Below are 19236 nucleotides of genomic sequence, written 5' to 3' on the forward strand. Positions count from 1 at the left end.
TTTGTCTTGAGTGATCTTTTTAAATGAAATCAGCGATATGTCTAGATATATATATATGTATGTGAAATTGCATCCTTCTTCCTTTAGTGCTTATTGTGAAGTAATGAAAATTGTCATGTCATGCTGCTCTGCATAACTCTTGCCGTCAGCTGTTAGCTGAAATTGTAAAATTTCCGATTGGCACTTGCGGTCGCCAAGATTCTGGTTCTCTATGTTTTGTTGTAACTGCTGTCCCAAAGTTGCTCGCGAGTTACGTGAAGTTGACATTGCTCGCGAGGCAAGTGATGTTGTGAGTTGTTACTCAAGCTGTACCGAAAGTCCAGTGGCTTACGAGAAAGATAGTGTGAGCCTCAAAATGAGGCAAAGAGTTTCATCCCATGGTCTAAACAACTATTCTCGGGAGCTCGAGAATCTTGGCACTTCGCCTCCAAAACCAAGAGAACCAAACTCGCTGATATCTGATTTCGAAAATCTCAATTCTCTGTAGAATCCTTTTTGGGTAATTTCTTGTACCATAATCTTCAAAAAAAGATATTACTTGTACCATAAATGGAACCCATTGTTTGTTGTATTAAATATGCAAAAATAGCTATTGTTTGTACGTCTTTCTGATTAAATTTCCACTGCACAATCTGGTATTGCAGGCGAATTGTACAAACCTAGTAAATTTCACAATCAATAAATGTATAAATATAAATGTTTCCGTTCTGTTTAAAAGCGAAACTAAGCTTTAGGAATATTATATTTCTGGAATGCAAAGAATAAGGGCCTGTTTCGTAGATTTTGAGAAGTCGAGGATCGAATTGACATGGCATCACGCAAGTACGCAACATCGTAAATTCGTAACTTCCCTACAGCCGCATCGTGATTCGCTCACGTTCGATGGAAACAGGGAGAGCCGTTAGATCGAGGCCGAACACTTTGGTGAGGGTTCTTCCGTTCCGTCGTGGGCCGTTCTCACGCTTCCTCGTCATATATAATACTGTAGGCGAATGAGCTCTCCGGCGAGGTCATCGGCGTCGGCGGCGAGCGCGGGCCCCGGGGGCGGCGGAAGCAACGCCGGAGCCGGAGACGACGGCGGCGGCAGTGGCTCCGCCTATCAGTTCCCCTCCGATCCCATCTCCGCCCTCGATCGCAAGGACGAAGCCCTCGCCGGTGAGCCCTAACACTATATCTCGACCCCTCCATTTAAATTCCTCGCTTTTTTTTTTTTTTTTTAGCCCCTCTTTTTCCTTTCAAAATCGCCTCCTTAGTATGAGTAGTATGAGGGTTTCAAATTTTGATTGTGTTGTGGGGTTTGGAGTGCAATTTCAGCGCTGAGATTGGAGGTAACGGCGGCGCTTCAGAAGGAGGTGAAGTCGTTGGATGAGGATAGTTGGATGTTCGCTGGCCCTCGCTCTCGAATCAACCTGATTTCAAAAACTGGTATTTTAAACCTAATTTTACACTCCTTGAATATATATATTTGGTTTGCACATTATTGGGGAAAATTAGATTGTAATGATGTGTTCAAAGTTATTCTTAGTTTTTTGGTAATCTATTCTCTTGCAGATGTTATATTCATTAATTGGTAGTGTGGTGGCTTTCCCTCCACAAATATAACTGGAGTTGATCTACGCATGATGTTACTAAATATTTGGCGGATTGGTTTACAATGGGACATCTTAATTCAGATGAGATGCCAATTCTTGTTGATAATGCTTGTTTGTCGAATCCTTTGTCCTAACAAAGTGTTTTGTGTGTTCGGATCTTGGCGCGTCTCAGTTGCTCTCGCAGTTTCGATCGATTTGTTTGCTCTGCAGAGAAAAAATCTATAGAATGGGGCAGTGGTTTTGTTGAGTCTTAACAAGTAGGGGAATAAATTACTATTGGCCTCACTACATTATGACCGTTTAGATGTTATTGCTTTTAACTGTTACATGATGGAGAGGAGGGTTCTTCTGTTTCTATATTCAGAAGTGGCAGATCCCCAATCATGCAATCAAAAAAAAATTCTTCTTGTGATCACCGTATTTAAGTTAGCTCATACTTGAACAATTCCCTGTCTTATTATGACTAATCGAAGCACAGGTATTTGAAGGCTGAGCAACTTTTCCAGCCAAACACTCGAGGATTCTTTTATACTACAATTTTTACCTATGAGTAATACTTTGACATGCTATGTCCACATAGTATCTTGTTTAGATAGCTTCACAAGCATAAACACATAGCTTAAGAATATCAAAATTCATTTGGCCCTTAGTTTTTTGAGTAATAGTTTGACATGCTAGACTGATTTGTTATGTCTCATGGTGCCTTTTTACTGCTACGAAACTGATATCAGTATTACACAACATCCTTGTGAAGTCCTGTAACTTACTTTGATATCTAACAAAACATCGAGAGGGATTTTTCGAATGAAGAGAGTGAACAATCGACGATTCAGATTATTGTTAGTTAGTTCTCATCTGTTATCTTACTGTCGATATACAATATCTGAACATTGAATATCCATGTTGCATTTTTAAGTAACACCTCTTGTGTTATATTTTTTTTTTGATTTACCAATCAAGACAACTTTATGAATTATTGTTCAGGCGGGTACCAACTGAAACGAGCTGGAAGGCAGGGAGAGATGAACCAACAAGTGAAGCAAAAGAGAAATTTTTGGTAAGTTAAAATGCCGAATGATTTGCCACGGGGTGGTTCGGGTTTACGCCTAACATAGACGCAGTTTCTCATCTGTTCTTGTGCTTGTATGAATTGTCGCATGTAGATTTGCTACTTTACCTGTTGATTTTGCCGTTGAGTACGCATTAGCAAGTAATGAAACTGCGTGACTGAAAAATGTTTTGCTGAGATTCCCTGCCGAGTGTTGCATTACAAGGGCAACCACTATTTCAGTAGAGGTGAGACTAAGAATGCAGCTTTGTTTAACTTTGTTGATGATCTGTTTTGACAATTTGACCCAATTTTAATCTTTTTTAGGTGAATGCCGAGTTGAATACTAGCGTGTAGGAATACCCTTATACAGCCAAAAAAAATGTATAGATATTTGGAATTTGGATTAAAGTGTCTTAATTTTATTTCTTCAACGGATAAAGATTCATTCAATGATAGATAAAGATATAGACTTTTTTCCTTTTTTTTTTCTTTTTTCTGCTCCCTTTTTAGTTTGCCCTGAAATTTCTAAACTTATGCGTCAAGTGGGAAAAATCAAGGGCAGGGCAAACTTTAAATACCGGTCCTGTGATTCGCACTTTCCTTACTATAGTACTCTATGATTTAAAGTATATCAATTTAATACCCCGTGGTTTTATTTTTTTCTTTTCATCAACTCATCCGTTAACATTTCGTTAAATTATATACAAAAACTTCAGATAACTTACTTAAGTTTATCAAATATTTACTTTAGTACTTTTTAGTTTTAACTGTCACTGGTTTAATAAAAAAAAATAATGGAGGGAATAATAAAAAATAAAAATAAAATTATAGGATACTAAATCGATACATTTTAAATTACAGAGTACTCAAGTGAGAAAGTGCGAAATCACAAAAGTGGTATTTAAAGTGTTTCCAAAAATCAATTCTTCCACCTCAGGTAGTCAGCCATCCTGATCAATCACTAGATTAAACCAGTTTGCAACCACTGTGTTAAATATTGTTTGATCAGGATATAGACCAAATATTGTTTGATCAGGATATAGACCGAGAATTAATGATGTACAAATAAATTGTAGTACTGTTGAATGTTGAGCTAATGCTCACACCATCTTTAATTATCCTACTCCATTATTTAAGTTATTACATAATTTTATTTTATTAGTAATTTATTTAAATTTTTATAAATATTATGATGGAAGAATTTATTTTTTTTATTTTTTTTTTTTTACTGGCACTAAAATTTTAGGTAATAAACTATTTGTTAGTATTTACTATGAGGCGCGAGTCCCGATTAACCCCGGACTTCGTTGTAGAGAGAGTTGGATCGCCGCACCGCTTTATTACTCGCCAGCTGTCGATCCAGCTGGATCCAGCTGCACTGCTGGACTCGAGGCGCTCCTCCTCCTTCCTCCTTGTGCACCTGCAGGCGTTGTTGCCAGTGCCACTCCCCCCACCCTTTTCCCCTCCTCGATGTGCTCGCCGGCGCACGTTAGCCACACAACCCCTCCAATGAACTTAAAAAATGAGGCAATTTTTTTTCCCAATATTTTATTATTCATTATTTTATTTCAAAAATAATAATAACAACAACAACAACAACAACTCGGACGAGAAAACTAATATAAAAGATTTATATTAACAACGACGCAATATTCCAATCCACAACTAGAGGTGATGCCACAGCGCACGTTAGCCACACAAACGCGCGCACGTTAGCCACACAAACGAGCGCACGTGGCTCTCGTCTCTCGCCACGTCGCAGCAGCAGCAGCAGCAGCACCGACACCTCATCTCACGTGCGGAGGCTCCGGTGTCACGTGCGCCCGGAGGGAAACTCCCGCGGCGCTAGAGAAGCCCTAGCTTCCGGTGAAGCACTCTCCCCACCGCCTTCAATCCCCGCTGGCTCCGCATCGCCGCCGCCACGTCATCGCCCCTCCCGATCTCCGCCGTCGAAATCTCTGTAATTGTACCCAACCATTTTTTTTTTTTTTGAAAAAAAAAAGATCAGAAAAAATTCCTCCGGTCGGTGAATCCTAAGAAGCGGCATTGTGCGAAAAAAGGAGAGAGAGGGGAGCGACCACTAGGGGAGAGGTCGTGGGAGAGGAGGTAGAGGACGAGGAAGCAGAGGAGGGTGAGGAGTGGGATGAGGTGGATGGATCGCTCCGCCCTCGAGCTCCATCGGATCGCCTTCTCCACCTTCACCTCCTCCGCCGCCGCCGCCGCCGACGACGACGATGCCGCTCCTCCGCCGCCATTGATCTGGAGCTTCGAGCTCGGGGATCCGATCGATTGGCGCTGCATCGGGGGCGGTGCTGTGCTATGCGGAGAGAATAGATGGGGAGAGAGAGAGAGAGAGAGAGAGCTTAATGTGTATGCGTACGTTTCCGTGTGAGTGTGTAGGTGGTGAGGAAAGGGTTTAAAATGGTAAGCGGATCCGGTTAGCAGTTCGGGGTGAGGGTTGCGGATGTTTCCAGAATCGAGATGATCCGAGTGACTTGCTCACGCACTTCGAATCAGTTATTTGGTGCCAGATTGGGGAATGTTGTTGCGACAAGCCGATAACACGACCTAAACACGGGAAAGGAGAGGGTTTGTTCTCACAACTAATAAAACTTTGGAATCCGACCACGTAACCCGGATCCGGATCCAGCCTATTATTCTGCCTTGGTGACTTTTAGTACAAGGGTTCGCGCGAGCCTACGATTTCTCAGTTGCATAAGTGCAATATGTAATACGAGTTTTTAGAATCTCAAGAGTCAAAAGTGAGAGGCCGCATGTTCATGCTTCATGCTTCATGCAGCTAGGGAAACTTAGAATGGAGACTCTCTGATCTCCCGCTTGTGAGAGTAGATGAGTATAGAATACATGATAAAAACATTTGGAGAGTGTTGAATTCTTTTTTTTGACCCAACGATTGGTATGGTCATAGAAGGCCATCATTTTCAATTTCTATTACAAATCTAATTAAAACATTCTCTAACCAAATATATATGCTCTTATAAGAAAGGCTTTGAGTGAAAAGCCAGACAATGGGATTTCCACATCTCCACGCCAAAGCGTTCGTTGCGTACAATAATGAAGCCAAAAAGGCCTCCCAAAGGAGGTATATATATATATATATGTGATTCATTAATGCTGCTTGGTTTGTGGGGGTCACCTTGTCAATACTCACATAAAGTTAAAAAAAAAAATTAAAAAAAAAAAGTTAGATTGAATCTGAATCTGCTTGGCAAATACAGGGCACATGGTAGTCCCAAACTTTCCTTGGGAGTATTAGGATTTAGATACTTCATGTGAACACTAAAAACAACTAATTAGTGCAAGCATGGCCCAGATTTCTTAAAATGTCGCAAATGTGCTAGCAAAACCAGCATGACTTCTGTATTAAGTAAAAATATAATGATTTGTTGATATACACAAATATTGACTAATCAGCAATATCGGAGTAGGCCTTTTGAGTTATGCCCGATAAGATCAAGTACATTTCGAAATTTGATAAGGAGTAAATGCCACAAGAAAAAAAACCTCTTATGGATGTTGGACAGCTTGTTGCACCTTCCTTGGTTGGTGACATTAGTAATGTCACATATTCCTTATTTTTGCAAAGAAGACCTACTAATTTTGTTGATAACCTAGTGCCGACAGAGAAATCCACACTAATAAGAGCCTACTTTGGAGCTAAGAAAAATAAAATAAAGTGTATAAAAACTCTGGAATAGAACTAACAAAATACAGCATTACTCCCGATCATTTTGCTTTGAAGCTATTTCGTTTGCTTTAATTATCTTGTTAAGTTATTGATGGATGTAGTAAGAAGAGAGAATTACAAAAAACAGAGCTACAATAATTTTTTTTTTGGCTTCAGTTTGTTTCACAATTATTCTTGTTAGGAAGTTCTCATCTTTCCCAAATCTACGTGAACCCAAAAATACAACATATTTGATGAAACTCATTCAATCTAAAAGCTTAATCCTATTAAGTCTAAGTTTGTTAGGATATATCAATTCTTTATTCTCTTATTAGTTATTTAATGTGAGATTATTCGCATATAAACTTTTAGCGGTTCCTGCATGGTATCAAAATAATATATTTAATTATTTCATGTCTTAAATCTATCAAAATAACTCAAGTTCATATACGAGACGAAACCAAATTATCATAATTTTTTCTCCGGTAACAGCAATAAGTAAGATCTTATAAGGGTTGATTCAAATCTAACCCAACCCTTCACCTTGTGACGTAGCTCAGTTCAAACCTGTCTTGCCGGTTACTTAGATCGTCGCGACATGACTTAGTCGTGTTCAAACCAAATTGATTCGACTTGTCTACCAACTGGAAGCTTTTATACCCAAAAATATTGTCCAATATTTCTAATTATTGCTTTTACAATAATTTTTAAAAAAATATATTAAGAGAATTTGTTTAAGAAACATACTAATTTAAAACAGAGTTATGTTATGTTTAAACAATATACAAACTCATTTTAAAATGTTACGTTCCACTTTTGCTGTATCCCTGGTATATTTTCAGTGTCATTCATGATCATGGCAAATCGGGATCGTCCATTTAGATCGGACGGTCGAGATAAGCGAGCGCACGCTAGCAACTATCCCGCGAGCGCACAAAGACCGTCCATTTAACTACCCAACGGTCGGAGCGGTTGACGGAGTTCCCAATCGCCGCGGTGCGGAACGTGGCGACCATCACGGACGCGCCGCTCCCCATTTTTAAACTATTTTTAATTTATTTTAATTTTGTTATCCTCTCCGATCACGGATTAGATTGCAACTTTGAACTTTTCTCTCACCCTTTTTTTTTTTTTTTTTTTTTTCTTAAATCTCTCGTGTCACGAGTAGTCGCTGATGCCGAACGTTTTCCGGGAAAGGAAAATGGCGAGGGCGCCATAATTACCATCCCTCGCGCCCACCCCACTAACCCTATTAACCCTAACCCTAATTCTCCCCCTTCGATCCGATCCCTGCCGGCGCCAGGTCTCCTCCAGATCCGCATTAGAGGGGGCGCTCTCGATCGAAATCCTTTGCCGATCTTCGCCATATCAACCCCAGATCGATCGCGATCGATCGAACCTTTCGTGTCCCATCGCGTCGGCCCTAACCCTAACCCTAATCCGGAAGATCCGGGGGAGATGGCTGCGGCGGGAGGAGAGAGGAGGAGGCGGGGGGGAAGGAGGAGGAGGCGGAGGCGGGCGGCGGCGAGCTGACGACGAGCAGCTGGCGGAGCTCGCGGGAGATATTCCGGTCGTTCGATCGCAACAACGACGGGAGCTTGACAGCAGCTGGAGCTGGGGTCCCTCCTCCGATCGCTGGGGCTGAAGCCGAGCGCGGACCAGCTCGAGGCCTGATCCAGCGCGCGGACACAAACTCGAACGGGCTCGTGAGTTCTCCGAGTTCGTGCCCTCGTCGCGCCGAGCTCGTCCCGCGCGCTCGCCCTACACGGAGGAGCACTGCGGCGCCTCTTCCGCTTTCGACGCGCGAGCAACGGCTACATCACCGCCGCGAGCTCGCCCACTCCATGGCCAGGCTCGGCCACGCCCCTCACGCCAAGGAGCTCACGGCATGATCAAGGAGGCGACACCGACGGGATGGCCGCATCAGCTTCCACGAGTTCTCCCAGGCCATCACCTCCGCCGCCTTCGATAACTCCTGTCCTGATTCCCTTCTTCTTCTACTACCGCGCAGTCTCTCTCTCTCTCTCTCTCTCTCTCTTCTTGTTTGTTCCATTGATCATTAGATAATGGTGAAAAAACAGAGAAATGGTGGTTGCTGCTTTTCTCCCTTTCTTCTTTTTTTTTCTTTTTTTTTTTTTTTTTTTTACTTTGTTTGTTTGTTTGTTTGTTTGTATATACTAGTATGATGAGAAAAGCGCCGAGGAAGAAGGCATAATTTTCTTTCTTTCTTCTTCTTCTTCCTCATTCTGGTATTGGAAAAATTGCATCTTTGGAGGTGATGGTTTGTTGGTTAATAAGATCGCATCAGTAATTTGTCTTTTAAGTTGTTTAAGTTTTGAGTAAGTGCATGTGAGATCTACCGTCTCAGATGTTGAATTCGGTCCGGTGATATCACTTTTCTTCCGTGGAATGTTACTGTTGCATTCATTTTGTATCCCCCCGGTAATCTTTTTCCTTCTCTTTTTAACTGCAATACTAAGTGTTGCTCTGTTCAGTAGTTGTTAAAGCAGAGAACATATATGGGTTTCTTTTTTTGTGCAAACAGTTGGAAAATCTTCTTTTTGCTGCTAATGTCAGAATAATTCTCAAACTTGCAAATTCGTTCGTCTAAGTAATCTGCTTTTTGGTCCCTTCAATGTTGTAAAAGTGATCAAACTTTGTTGCAATCATAATAATGTATGCTTCTTTGATCCGTGTTCTTTGTTGTTGTTGTATCCTTCTGGATGAAGAACTATCTATATATATATATATATATATATATATATATATGCTTCTGATGTTGAGAACAGGAAAATTTGTCTGGCACTAGTATTTTTTCTGAAGTGAGATTGTGTACTCCTTTCAAGACCAAATTCAGATAAACTGAATTGGTTTACAAGTTGGGGAGGATTGGAGACAATTTTTTATTCATAGTCAGCTCGATTGATTCTATCTAGATGAGTGTTAATTTTCCGTTTTTACCTTCAGAGCCATGATTTTTTTCCTACATTCCAGTCCACTAAGTTATAAGTTTCAACATCATCCCCAATTGAGCATTCATCTTCGTTTAAGAGAAACACAATTCGGTCTATATGTGAACAGCAACTTATGCCGATCTTATGCGGCTGCTATTTTCACATAATCCTGAGTAGTCACTCAACAACGACAGAGTAACCTGGGTCCAAAGCTACCTGGAACAATGTCAACTGCAACCAACGAAAAGGGGAATCATATTTCTGAAGCCATTAATTTTTCAAAAGATGTTGTAAGAGCTGATATCTTGCACTCACTGTCTTTTTTTTCATCTTTTTAATTCAAACACTTTGTCCTTCTCCAACGTAACTTCTTTCAAATCCTCTGACTTACACACTCCTGCTTCGCTTTTTTGGGTTCGTCGTTACGCTTTTGGACCTGTAATGGGAACCTAAAGATCCGCAAAAAGATGGGTTAATGGTTCAAAGCAAATGCACTTCTTTTAAGCAAGATTGTTGCCCTTCATTCACCAACTATAGTAATTAAGTAGGGCCTTATGCTCCAAATTTTTTCTTCATAAAGCTTGCTGCTTTGTGTCCTGTTGTGGCCCTCTTGACAGGTTCAGTACATCTTAAAAGCTCCTCTTTTCTTTTAAAAAAAAAGAAAATCGGGTGGTAATCAGTGTTTTTCTCATATATCACTTTTATCTCACCTCTTTTAGAGCAGGATTTTCATATGAAAAGGAGATTGTGAAAGCATTGTTGGATAAATCTAATGATGTGGACTAAGCCATAAATCAGAGAGCAAATCGTTACTGTTAAGTTTTAGGGCACTGGGCTTTCGTCTAGGCTAGCTCTTGAATTCTATATCTGATAATATCTTTGGAAGATTGTAATGCATATTGCCACTAATTTTGCCGAATCATCGTAAAATGGAGAATATTTAATATTTTGCTGTATCAATAAATCCATATCAAGTTTTTTTTTTTCTTTTTTTTAAATTTGTCTTATTAATAAAGATATTAATGGAAGATCGGATTTCCGAATTTTAGATCTGTAACACACATGGGCAATTAATTGGTATCTTTCTTTTAAGTTTCGAGATTGATCTCACTTGAAAATCTGTGTAACTCATATCAACACTCATTTAGATTCTATTCATTCAAGTAGCGTGAGAGGGCAATATCGAGTTTTGCTATTAGAAAATTTTGAAACTTCTATAGTAACCAAATATTAAAAGTAAAAATCTAAGGTTTAAAAGTACAAAATTGAAAACTATGCTTTTTTTTTTAAAAAAAAAGCAATATAATAGTTCTTTCATCAATGACACTTGTTCATACACTACACCATTCATAAAATACCATTACAAATGCATTTGACCCAACCCGACCAATTGGGTTCTACTACGAACTCTATTTTCAAGTACATCAATTACAACACCGATAGTTTATAACACAAGTGACAAAAAATTTGATGGTGGACTCCTGATGTTTCAAGTTTGAAACCTTTTTTTTTATTTTTTGAGCTAAATTTATTTTTTAGAAAACAAACTAAGCGAATAACATATTATTTTTTCTAAAAAAATGAAAATAAAAACAAGAGAAAACTTCAAAAACCCTCCCTGTGGTTTCGTAGTTTCTCACTTTTCCCTCCTGTGATTTCGTTTTTATCTTTTCGGTAGCTTCTTCGTTAATATTTTATTAAATTATATACAAAAAACTTCAGATACTCATCTAGATTTATCAAATATTCATTTTAGTACCCTTTAATTTTAACTTTATCACTGATTTAAAAAAAAAAAAATAAAATTGATAAAAAAAAAAGAAAAAAAAAATTACAGGGGAATAAATTGATACGTTTTAAGTCACGGGGTAGGAAAAAGTGAGAAGCTACGAAACTACGGGGGGAGGTTTGAAGTTTTTCCTAAAAATAAGGAGGAACGTACACACCGGCAACAACAACCGATGTAACTAACGTATTTATTTTTTACTCACTAAACACTAATATACGTACAAATGCTGGTGTCCTAGTCCACGTTCGTAAGCAAGAAAAGGGGGTAGCTGAAGAAGAATCACGAACTAAAAACAAAACGAAGTCAAAATTATGGACCGCCAAAATTTCAAAGCAGAGAAAATTTCGGGAGCCCTTTTTTGTGGGTTGAGAGACATGTTCAATTGGTAGGTAAACTAAAAGAGCCAGCGAGTGAAGGAGCATTAAATGGTGAGTTTACAAATGACATGATGGTTTGAAACATGAGATCTACAAGAGCCAGGAGTTTGTGTCTGTGCGCTGCTGCCGTGTCCTTCCGAGTGCATGCTTCTTTTTTTAGAGATGTCAACGGGTCGGATTCGGGGCGGATTTTTAAAAATCCGAATCCGAACCCGACTCCAAACCTGAGATTCGAACCCGACGGATTTTAAAAATTCATATCCAAACCCGAATCCGACCAAAAATTCGAAACCCGAATCCGAACCCGAACCCGAAAATTTGAACCCGAAACAATTATTTTTTTTTTCAATATTTCAAAATATATTATATTAAACCTAAATTTTTAAAATACAAATTCAAATATAACATCAAATTTTTATATATATATATTATATATAATACAAAATAAATTCGGGTTCGGGTCGGGTACAATCAAAATCCATATTCGAATCCATATCCGTCGGGTTTTTATTTTTGATATTCATATCCGAATCCATATCCATATCCATCGAATATATCTGTTTCATTCGAGTTCGGGTTCGGATAAAATTTCGGGTATTCATACCCATTGACATCCCTACTCATTTTATTGAAGGGATAATATATAAAATAACTTTCAAAATATTTAAAATATTTTATATACTTTTTTTTTTTTTCAAATTATAGTTCTTGTATATTTTTTTGTTATTTTAAAATAATTTTTCTACTAGTATTTTTTTTAAATCGTCTCGAGTTAAATTTCTATCAGAGTTAAAATATCTCTTTTGTCTCTAATTTAAGGACAAATAAAAAAAGTTGGTGACGGTGGAAGTGTATATTTAAAAAAATTTAAAAAATCAAAATAATTATTTTGCTCCTAATTTAAGTACAAATAAAAAAATTTGGTAATCACAGAAAGATATATTTTAAAAGGTAAAATAGTAATTTTATAGAGATAACTAATATTCCTACTAGTTTATTAATAGAATTTAACTCCAGAAGTATAGTTGAAATAATTTAAAATATTAAAAAAATATTTTTAATATTAATTTTCTAAGAGGGATAAATAAAAAAATGGGTAACTTTTTAGAAATATATAAGCAAAAGCAATTGTCCCTTTTATGAATAGTATTAAAAAATTTGATTAGCTCAAATGTCTTTTGTACGGCAACCTGTACGTATGTGATGCGTATTTGCAAATAAATCAGATTTGTTAAGTTTTTAAGTCATAATAATTAAAAAAATCAGTGTCAGCACAATCGGTCACTCAAATATCTGTTTGTGGAAATTTTGATCAACTGAAATATCTCTTGTTATGTAGCACCACGTGCATAGATTTGTAATATATATTTGCAAATAAATCAAATTTATTAAAATTTGTAAGTGCTGATAGTTTAAAATTAGTGTGAGTATAACGTGTCGCTAATCAGATTTTATTGCGTAAAAAATTGTATTAGGCGCATATGATACTAGTCTTTTTCAGGATTCAAATTATATTCTCTGCTGAAGACTTAAAAGGTTTTTTTTTTTATTTTATTTTAAAATGATGTGACTCGGAAGAGAATGTGCTTCCTCGAGCTGGTCATCAAGGACTGATTGATGCAAGTTTGAAACATGTTTGGTCAACAATTTCACAAGTCTTTGTAGCAAGTAGTTGTATATAATTAGACCACGTGTGAGTTGATATAGAGGGGTGATTTTGAGGTCAGAGATTCGAGCCTTTGGCGCATTCACAAATATAGTACCATACTTTATAGAAAAACACAAAGGAGCTTGTAGATAAAATTCATCTTCTTAAAACTCAGTACATGTCAAAATATGTAGAAAAACACATCACGGTAAAAATGCATGTTTTTCATGATCAGTTTGAATGCGTATGTATTTTCTCTTATACATTTCTTTTGTATATTAAAAAAAATGTAAAAATTAGCCGACAAGCTAGAACTCCACAATGACATAATATACTTAGCCTCTAAGTTATGTTGAGAAAGGAAAATAAATTACGCATATGTTGGCACCTTATAAACAGAAAACTAGCATATTTTTAAATACAAATTAACAAATAAAAAAAATTCTCATTCTAAACATATTCGCATCAAATGATTTATTTGGACATGCAAATAGATCCTCAATTTTATTTGTAAAATAATTATAATTCATGAATCACTGACTGTAGTTACCTAAACTTGTCGACCTCCTAAGCTATTTCTAGCCTCTCCCCCTCTCTCTTTCTGCCTCTCTCTCCTCTCCGTCCCTTCCTTTCGCAAACTTTTTTTTTTTAATTTTAATGCTTCAACTGTTTTATTCTCGCAGCTAAATTTATTTTTTTAATAAATGAAATGAATAATTTGCTATTTTTCTGCAAAAGAATAATTTTTTTGGAAAAATAATTGCAATCCATGCACGCTCCACGCCAGTGGAAACTGGTTACTATTGCTAAACCGTCCAATTATTAATGGACGGACGATCTTTGTCTTTATCGACTGGGCCCCCACATTCCACGTGTCACTTAGACACGGCACGACATGAGCCAACGCCTTGGACCCAAGTTGGTCTGTGCCTACCTAGCTGTACCTGTCCCCTCAATGCGAATCACGAATTATTATTATTTTTTTAATCCCTTTTTTACTTTTTAAGCTAAAGATATAATTAAGGAGAAAAATCTGAAAATGCGTCTTTATCACTTGGTAGCAAAAATTTAGGCGAAGAAACGTACGTGTTAAAGATGTTGTTTACTCAAAATGGCAACTTCTAAATTTTGTTGAAGTGATTCGACAAATTATTCAATTTTACAAGATACCTTTATTTTCTAGATGAACAATATATACGTAAAACTAATGGAAGGGATTAGTTTGATAATAAAAATTAACATTGTATACAAGCGATTATGTCATAAACTTCTTTCTTTGGGAATAAGTTATGACGTTATGTACAGTTCCAGGTGTAAGAATTTTTTTTCCCTTTTTTTTTTTTTTTTTTTCATTCTCATATGCCGTTGGATTTTTTTTAATATATTTTTTTAATGAAAACGCAGCAGTTTTGCATCATGTTTACGTGAAGGATGTAATTACCATGGACGTGGTGACTTTACTTGGTTGAAATTTGAGGTATTTTCCTGCGTCATTATTTCTTTTAAAAAATTTTTAATAGTAATTTTGTATAATTTTGCTATGTCAGTTGATTGGCTTGTAATATATTCTAGGTAAACGATGGATAAAAAATTGTTTACAAAGTTTTAGAAGCAAAAAAGGTTTAATTTTTATTTTTTATTGCCAAATAAGTATTTTGGATAAAGTACAGCAAACAATCACCCATCCTCTTTTACATTATTTTATGTAAAAATACCAAACGTGTCTTAAAATTAATGGAGTTCATTATATATCTCTAGAATCCTAATTGAATTGCTATAGTCATTGCCGTAATTAATGGCCTGTATAGTTTTGTTAAAACCCTCTTTAATTAATTAGTAGTAAAACGCCCATGACGTGTGGAGTTATGAAGTGGCCGTAACGTGGCGAACGTACATCCACCAATTAATGCTAAACGAGAGAAAAACATTTCAATGATTGCCTTTTCTCAGAAGTTGAAGCAAAACAATTAACAACAAAATAACAACATCATTATCCACGTATGTTGGTACAAAATCAAAGTAACAGTGTAACATCCACATTGCCTTTCACATATATTAATTTGTTTAGTAGGGTTTGGTGAGGAGAGGATCAAAGTTTGTGGGGGCCATGCGCAAATCGTAATTGTACTCTCCCAGTCAACATATCTCCTCTCGTTCACAAATTATATATCCCCAGTATCTATATATATGCGAAATCACTAACTCTGTCTCTTTGCAACTGAAAAACTAACTAGTAATAAGTTATTGCTTTTGCTAAAGAAAGAGAGTGTGCTTCACACTACAAGTACGGTTGGGTCATGGGCCGAGGCCGAGCACCGTGCTGCGAGAAGGTCGGGCTAAACAAGGGATCGTGGACGCAGGACGAGGACGCGAGGCTCATCGCCTATATTCAGAAACACGGTCATGGAAATTGGCGCGCTTTGCCAAAGAAAGCCGGTATGTATTCATCTGTCTCTCCTCTCTCTCTCTCTCTCTCTCTCTTTTCGCGGCATAAGAGAGAGAGAGAGAGACGATGTTAACAAAGTTATTTTTGTTATTCACAGAGTAAATTAAAGAGAGAGAGTACGAATTTTGGCTCAGATAAACGAATTTATCCTCTGCTAATAAATATGCCTCCTCCTATTGATCCTCTTAGAGCACTCAAAATATTGTTAGTGAAGTGAAATTTGAGCAATTAATCCAAATTACAGCTGAGATTGACTACATAACCCACCACCTTTTTCTTTTTTTTTTTCTGCTCGATATCAATCGACGTGTAATTGAAAAAGAAATGGAACAGTGAACTGTTGAATTGAATTTTATTTTTTATTTGGAGACTCGTGTAGGCTTGCTGCGATGCGGGAAGAGCTGTCGTTTGAGGTGGATCAATTACCTTCGGCCCGATATCAAGCGCGGAAACTTCACCAAAGAAGAAGAGGAAAAACTAATAAAGCTACATAATTTGCTCGGAAACAGGTAACTAAGATGCGAGAGTACATAAATTCTCCACTAGTTGTTGCTATCTTTCAGCATCCCTGATGGTTATTACATTGCTGTAAAAACGCTCTCACTCGTAGATGGTCGAAAATTGCTTCTTTTTTACCGGGGAGAACCGATAACGAGATCAAGAACATATGGAACACGCACATAAAGAAGAAGATTGCATCGAAAGAGGCATCGATCTTGTCCTCCTCGTCTACACCTCGTTCTCGTGGCCTACAAAGTGAGGCCAATCGAGAGAGCGAGAGCGAGCATGCGGACCGAAGCTTAGACACTTCGTCCTACTCGTTCGACAAGCTCGACGCGCGCGTCGAGCCCAGCATCAACATGTCGGACATGTCTCGTTCCTCTTCGTCGAGTTCTTTGGCCACGAACAACCACACAGGAAGAGAAGAGGAGGCGGACGCGACGGAGGGGAATTCCTTGGCGATACCCGACGTACTAATCGATCCCGAGCTGATTTGGAGCATCATGGAGGGCTACGACGCAAAAATGCAGAGCGCGCAAGTAGGAGCGGAGGGTAAAAGATTCGGGAAAGAAGGCGAGAGGAGCAGAGAGTGGTTGGAGGACATAGAGAGGGAGCTTATGTGCGACGGCCCTTCGTGTGAAACGGAGGGAGATCCAATAAGCAGTTATTTTCAGATGGAGCCATCATCTCCTTCCCCTTTGAATCTACATGAAGTTGACATGATGCCTTGATTCAATGTAATCAAATGAGAAGTAGGTTTAGATGACACACAAGGGCCTTTTCTTGAGAGGGTCTCTTCTTAATTGTAAAACTTATTATTGGAGGGTGCTGGGGCACCACCTCCTAAACTCTAAACCAAGGAGTCAACCTTATTGGTGATTTAATTAAGTGTAATGTAATATATTATTATTATTATTATAGCAGTACAAATAATGGTGGTGCTACCACCATTCCATTATTGTCATGGTTGATCTGTTGTCATGGTGTTGTCAGCAGAGTGCTGAGTTATTCTCAAATTAAGTTTCCACACCAACTCTCTAATAAAAGAGAGAATGTATATGCAGTAAATTAACATCTAATTAATTTCATACTGGTATATGTACTTTTGTGGATCAATCTTTTAATGAAATTGCTTTGAGAAATTAACTATCAAAGCCATAAGAACCACTTCTGCTGATGTGTGTGCAGCTTACAATCTTCTGAATTATTTTAATTAAATCCTTAATTTTATTTGCCAAATCTCAACCATGCATCACTTTTGTACTTAAGAAATTTGTCGACTTTTTTTTGGATAGTTTTACTCTTTTATATTTTTGTTTGATTTTGCCCAAAGTAATAAGCTCGGTATTATATCACGATTTTGTAGACTATTTTCTAATTATCATTAGCATGCAACATGAAAGAATGACATTTTATAATTTTCTTAACGACTAATTCTAAATTTGTAGTGGGAGACTGACTGATAATTTTCTTAACAACTGATTTTAAAGTTGTAGTGGGAGACTGGCAAATTAGGATACATAATCCCGTAGATTTCAATCTAGAGAAAGGCTATTTATATATTTAAAAATAGAGTGTAAATTTTACACCTACCAACTCAAAAGTTTAAAAATTTTTTTTTAATTTTTAATATTAAAAATTTTATAAGACTAATGAGAAAATATTAGCTTTCTATGAATGGGGGGTTTACGTCACTTTTTGAATGTAGAGTTTGTAGAGTGGATGTAGAGTAGAATTGCTTATGTAGTACTTCTAGTAAATGAAAATTTTGACAACAATTTTGAAAGCTAGCATGCCCATTTCAAATTGGGAAATACTTGAGGGTTGTTTAACTATTGCATGAACCTAATATACTCCCCTATTTTATATACCACATAATATTTTATGATTAACATTATAAATAGTTAAATAACTTTGTGTATAAAGAAGCTCTGGAATATAAAACAAGGAGACTGAGATATGAGAGAACGTGAAGGAGGAGAGCGGGATATGAGACAAAGTGGAGTATAAACATGAGTTGAGAGACAAAGTGATTGGGGAAAGCGATGAGAAAGAGAATGAGAAAGAAATGAGAGAGAAAAAAAAATAAAAATTGAGAAATGAGAAGGGAATTAGTGAGAAATGAAGATGGAAAATAAAAAAAAAGAGAAAATAAAAAAATGAAGATAGAGAGAAAATAAGGAGATGATGCGATAATAATTAAAATGTTGTATCATAAAACTTAGATAGAATTTAAATGTATACGTCAAATTAAGAAATTTAAAAAGATAGAGTCGTACTAGATTTTGTTAAATTCGATTTATTTATTAATATTATTAAAAAATGAAGAAAGTAGATTAATGACTTAACAATTATTAAGAAGTAGGATTAGAAAAAATTATAAGGATATTTAAAATTTTAAATTTAAATTCATATGGTTTAAATTTCAAGTAAATAAGAATGGAGAAAGTTATGAAAGAAAGAAAATAACAAGAAGAGAGAAAGGAAAGAGAGATAAAATAAAAAGAGAAAGTACGGAGAGTTGAGGACAGAGTACANAATTAGTGAGAAATGAAGATGGAAAATAAAAAAAAAGAGAAAATAAAAAAATGAAGATAGAGAGAAAATAAGGAGATGATGCGATAATAATTAAAATGCTGTATCATAAAACTTAGATAGAATTTAAATGTCTACGTCAAATTAAGAAATTTAAAAAGATAGAGTCATACTAGATTTTGTTAAATTCGATTTATTTATTAATATTATTAAAAAATAAAGAAAGTAGATTAATGACTTAACAATTATTAAGAAGTAGGATTAGAACAAATTATAAGGATATTTAAAATTTTAAATTAAAATTTTAAATTTAAATTCATATGGTTCAATTTTAAAGTTTAAATTTTAAGTAAATAAGAAGAGAAAGTTATGAAAGAAAGAAAATAACAAGAAGAGAGAAAGGAAAGAGAGATAAAATAAAAAGAGAAAGTACGGAGAGTTGAGGACAGAGTACATAATGAGTTGAGAGAAGGTAGAGGTAATGGGATATAAAATGAGAAACGGATGAGAGAAGTAAAGATAGAAAATTAAAAAGAAACCAAAAGATAAAAATAGAGAGAAAGGTGGACGAAAAGTGAATAAAGACAAAAAATGAGAGGAAACAAAAAGAGAAAATAAAAAAAAGGAGAAATAGAGAAAGTAAAGGGAGGATGTG

The 19236-nt window shown here is 36.6% G+C and overlaps 4 protein-coding genes across 5 annotated transcripts; 3 read left to right on the top strand and 1 right to left on the bottom strand.

Moving 5' to 3' along the window:
* On the top strand, nt 781-3074 carry LOC109714585 (class E basic helix-loop-helix protein 22). Of its 2 annotated transcripts, XM_020239283.1 has the most exons (4): nt 781-1155; nt 1315-1425; nt 2577-2649; nt 2756-3074. In XM_020239283.1, coding segments are annotated over exons 1-4 (348 nt in total). In that variant the 5' UTR covers nt 781-992; the 3' UTR covers nt 2757-3074. The 2 variants fall into 2 exon arrangements, with proteins under 2 accessions (XP_020094872.1, XP_020094871.1); XM_020239282.1 differs by having other exon boundaries at nt 786-1155; nt 2577-2972.
* On the bottom strand, nt 4199-5031 carry LOC109714586. The gene is made up of 2 exons (XM_020239285.1): nt 4722-5031; nt 4199-4601 (listed from the first exon to the last, which is right to left on the bottom strand). Exons 1-2 carry the CDS (start codon nt 4942-4944, stop codon nt 4489-4491), a joined length of 336 nt encoding a protein of 111 aa, XP_020094874.1. The 5' UTR covers nt 4945-5031; the 3' UTR covers nt 4199-4488.
* On the top strand, nt 5673-8470 carry LOC109714697 (probable calcium-binding protein CML18). The gene is given in 9 exon segments (XM_020239391.1): nt 5673-5746; nt 5883-5890; nt 7831-7886; nt 7888-7935; nt 7937-7997; nt 8000-8035; nt 8038-8103; nt 8106-8156; nt 8159-8470. Coding segments are annotated over 9 exon segments (636 nt in total). The 3' UTR covers nt 8395-8470.
* Nucleotides 15397-16968, top strand: LOC109714350 (myb-related protein Zm1-like). Its single transcript, XM_020238943.1, has 3 exons — nt 15397-15535; nt 15925-16054; nt 16156-16968. Exons 1-3 carry the CDS (start codon nt 15397-15399, stop codon nt 16775-16777), a joined length of 891 nt encoding a protein of 296 aa, XP_020094532.1. The 3' UTR covers nt 16778-16968.

Source organism: Ananas comosus, linkage group 8 (genome assembly GCF_001540865.1).
Source record: "Ananas comosus cultivar F153 linkage group 8, ASM154086v1, whole genome shotgun sequence".
Lineage (NCBI taxonomy): Eukaryota > Viridiplantae > Streptophyta > Magnoliopsida > Poales > Bromeliaceae > Ananas > Ananas comosus.